General features: G+C 46.5%; 1 protein-coding gene across 1 annotated transcript; it reads right to left on the bottom strand.

The window, feature by feature from the left end:
* Window positions 1-272: 272 nt before the first annotated feature.
* On the bottom strand, window positions 273-3,741 carry LOC137096443 (uncharacterized). Its single transcript, XM_067465586.1, has 2 exons — window positions 2,556-3,741; window positions 273-843 (listed from the first exon to the last, which is right to left on the bottom strand). Exons 1-2 carry the CDS (start codon window positions 3,706-3,708, stop codon window positions 311-313), a joined length of 1,686 nt encoding a protein of 561 aa, XP_067321687.1. The 5' UTR covers window positions 3,709-3,741; the 3' UTR covers window positions 273-310.
* Window positions 3,742-4,065: the final 324 nt, after the last annotated feature.

Raw genomic sequence — 4,065 nt, 5'->3', positions numbered from 1 at the left:
TGTGAGAGCCGTTCAGCAGTGGAACTCTCTGCCCCGGAGTGTGGTGGAGGCTCCTTCTTTGGAAGCTTTTAAGCAGAGGCTGGATGGCCATTTGTCAGGGGTGATTTGAATGCAATATTCCTGCTTCTTGGCAGAATGGGGTTGGACTGGATGGCCCAGGAGGTCTCTTCCAACTCTTTGATTCTATGATTCTATGATTCTATGTTCAATCTTTAGTTATGGCTGGACCATGGCTGAATACGCACGTCATAAGAGCACATTCCAGACAGAGAAACGGTTATATAGAGATTTATTGTCTTTCAAAAATATTTTACCCCAAACCATTTTCTTTCCTATTCTCATTAAATGCTTTTGGTCTTCGTGAAATTGCCAGGCTTTTCCACCAATTGCTCATTCTCTCAGGACAATTTGCTTTCTTCTTTGGATTTGGAGCAGTGGCAGAGGCTTTCTGGCCCTTGGCACACAAACTGTGTGCGCGTTGAGGGTGGCACTTGGGTTTTCGAGGTTCGGTGCCCTCCAGTCGTGCAAACTCACAGTATTTTCGCCAAATAATCAGCCTTTCCTCGAAGTTTATTTTTTTCTCCAGGGCTGCAGCAATGACGGCTACTTGGCCATCAATGGAACCCATAGCTGCCACGGATTCGTGTCCTTGGCTCTTTGCTGTCTGTTTCCCTCCAAGGAGGTCTTGCTTGCCTTGCTCCCCACAGGACAAAAGGGGTTCACAGTGTGGTTCTTCCCTTACACTGAGGGGCATCTCGTCCTCCTTTCTTCCAATAATTCTGGCTCCTTTTTCACTTGGTGTGCTGCCTTCAGGGTTTTCTTGCTCATTTCTGACGAATTCATCTGGTTTTTTGGGTTTAAAAAAAAGATTTTAAAAATAAATTAAATAGAAGAATTCAAACACAAAAAGGAAAAAATAGAGAGAAAAACCAAAGAAGAAAAAGAGAAAACAAAAAGGAAAACCAAGAAAAGGACAAAAAAGAAAGAGAAGACCCAGAAAGATAAAAGTGACGTCCCACTTTCTTTCCAACAGTTGTTTGGGCATGTAACAAGTTTATACCCCTCTCTACACTTCTCTCTATGGAATATACCTCTCAAACATAGAAGATGGCTTTGAAAGGCAGCAGACCACAGGAGCTGTCTTCATAGACCTGTCAGCAGCCTATGATACTGTGAACCACCACTGCCTCCTCCTGAGAAAAATGTATAATATCACAAAGGACGACCACCTCACCCGCCTCATAGGAAACCTGCTACAAAACAGGAGCTTTTTTGTTGAGTTCCAGGGCCAAAGAAGCAAATGGCGGAAACAGAAGAATGGCCTGCCTCAGGGGAGCATGCTTGCTCCATCCATGTTCAACGTCTACACAAATGACCAGCCACTGCCAGAAGGGACAGAGAGCATCATCTATGCTGATGATCGTGCCATTACTGCTCAATCAGGGAGTTTTGAGATGGTAGAACAGAAGCTTTCCGAAGCTCTAGGTGCTCTTACTGCTTATTACAGGGAACACCAGCTCATCCCTAACCCATCTAAAACACAGACATGTGCTTTTCACCTTAAGAACAGACAAGCATCCCGAGCTCCGAGGATCACCTGTGAAGGAATCCCACTGGAGCATTGCAGCGTACCCAAATACCTGGGAGTCACCCTGGACCGTGCTCTTACCTACAAGAAGCACTGCCTGAATGTCAAGCAAAAAGTGGGTGCTAGAAACAATATCATACAAAAGCTGACTGGCACAACCTGAGGATCACAACCAGACACAGTGAAGACATCTGCCCTTGCGCTATGCTACTCTGCTGCTGAGTATGCATGCTCAGTGTGGAACACATCTCACCACGCTAAAACAGTGGATGTGGCTCTTAATGAGGCATGCCGCATTATCACAGGATGTCTGCACCCTACACCACTGGAGAAATTACACTGCTTAGCCAGTATTGCACCACCTGACATCCACCGGGAAGTAGCAGCCAATAGTGAAAGGACCAAGGCAGAGACATCTCCAGCTCATCCCCTGTTTGGGTATCAGCCAGCACATCAACGACCTCTCAAACATCAAAATGAGAGTTTTGCGAAGCATCTATTTATTCTCTACGTTGAGTCAATAAGGAGTTAGTAGTGTTATTGAATCCTTAATCTGTATCAGTTAACTTAGTTAAGGAAAATACTATCCTGACTAGTCCATCTCTTATAAGAGGGACTATATCATAAATAAGAAATCATAAATAAGAAATTATTTTCCCTTTATGATGATTCAGCAGTGTGACCATCCCATATAATATACATACAGTAGATCCATCTTCCTCATCATGTCCCTATCTCCTACAGTTTCCATATCTGCTGAATTCAACATCTGCTGAACTCAGATGTTACCTCTGCAGACAAAGGATGGAACTCTTCCTCATCAGGAGAGATTCTAGCATACTCTTCCTCCCATCCCTTCCTCTTGAGTGCCACCTTCTCCATCCACATAGTTCTGAGTATGGGCTGGAGCTGAGGCTTCCTAAGGACTGTCCCAAGTTTCCAGGGCCCTCAAAGAAGGCCTCCTTACCTCTCTCAGAAGCTTGGAGTGGTTGCTCCTGGGTGGAGACCTCAGTGACCTCTGGACCTTGGGGAGACTTGGAAGAGCTCTTCTTTTCAAAATCAGATTCACAGGCCCCTTCTGCTTTTTTTCCAGCTGGAGGAGATGCTGGGGGCCCTGCCTCCAAAGTTGTGGTGATGTCTCCCAAGATTTGGCAGGGCGATGCCTTCCCCCTAGCTCGGCTCCACCGGAGTCTGCTCCCTCTCCTTTGCCTTTGCCGGGCACTTGCTTGGTCACGCTTCTCACTCCTTGCCCTCCGGTAGTTCCTCTCTACGAGATCCTCATAGGAAGACTGGGACTCAAAATGAGGAGGTGGAAGGAGGGCAAGATCCGTATCTCTATGATTGTAATCTGTGTCTTGTTGGTCTTCAAAGGGCTTTTTGTTACTTCTTTCTGACCTCTTGGAAAACCAAGAGATGGATTCTTTTCTTTCAGCAAATGTCATAGTTGTGCATCTGATCTGCAGGGAGCTGGACGGGTTCTCCAATGTGCTGCACTGTCCTGAGAGGCAAGGGGCCCTCCTGCCCTCTTCTAGGGAGGAAAGGGAACTCTGACGACTGGGAGGCTTTGATGGCAGAGAAGAAGTAGTAGTTCTCCATTCAACCTTTCCCTTGACTTCTTCTTTCTGCTCCCACTGCCAAGTTTGTTCTACAGCTGACGGCAAAGAAGGGACAGAGTCTTTCCTGGAATCAAACGAATGGCATGAACAAAAACACTCAGGAGCCATATCAGATTGTTCCATTTCTCCGATGTCTTGTACGTCTTTTGAGGTCGATGGTCCAAGTGGTTGCCACATCTCAACTGAGTGGTCTTTATCATCTGCAATTGCTCCGATTCTTGTGTTACTTCTTTCCGATCTCTTGGAAAAGTAAGAGATTGATGCTGTGCTCCCAGCTCTTGTTAGAGTTTTGTATTTTACATCCAGGGAACTGGATCGGCTCTCAGATGAACTGTAGATATAGTTCTGGGCTCGGGATGAAAGCTGAGACTGTCCTTGGCAGGTTCTCTTGAGATGGTAATTCAAGACAGATTTCTCTTCGGGTTCGCTTGAATTTGAGACTTCTTTCTCAGCCCCCCAGCTGACTCTTGTCCCTTGGCTTGTTCTGACTTGGGGGCTTTCCATGTCAGAAGAGAAGCTGGGCTCTTCAGCACCCAGCCAAGCAGGCTCCCTTCTGTCCTGGCCTATTTCATCAAACGTCTGGTAGGTGCTCTGTTCTTCTGAGCTGGCGTGCCATTCCTTTTCTGTATCCATAGGAAATATAGCATCTGACACTGCAGAGCCTTGTTCAGAATCAGTATCAGCGCTGGTACAAGCTGTTCCTCCATCATGTTCTTGAGGGGTTGCTGTTTTTGGAGACCAAAATGCCTTCAGGGACTTCTGAACCCGTTCTGGAAGGCCCCACTTGTGCTCCGCAATCTTACGTTTCAGGTGGGCATTCAAGTCACTTTGTGCATCAAGACTAAGGAAAGGGAGACTCGG

Source organism: Anolis sagrei, chromosome 2 (genome assembly GCF_037176765.1).
Source record: "Anolis sagrei isolate rAnoSag1 chromosome 2, rAnoSag1.mat, whole genome shotgun sequence".
In the NCBI taxonomy this organism is placed as follows: Eukaryota; Metazoa; Chordata; class Lepidosauria; order Squamata; family Dactyloidae; genus Anolis; species Anolis sagrei.
This window is presented reverse-complemented; position numbering and strand designations above follow the sequence as displayed.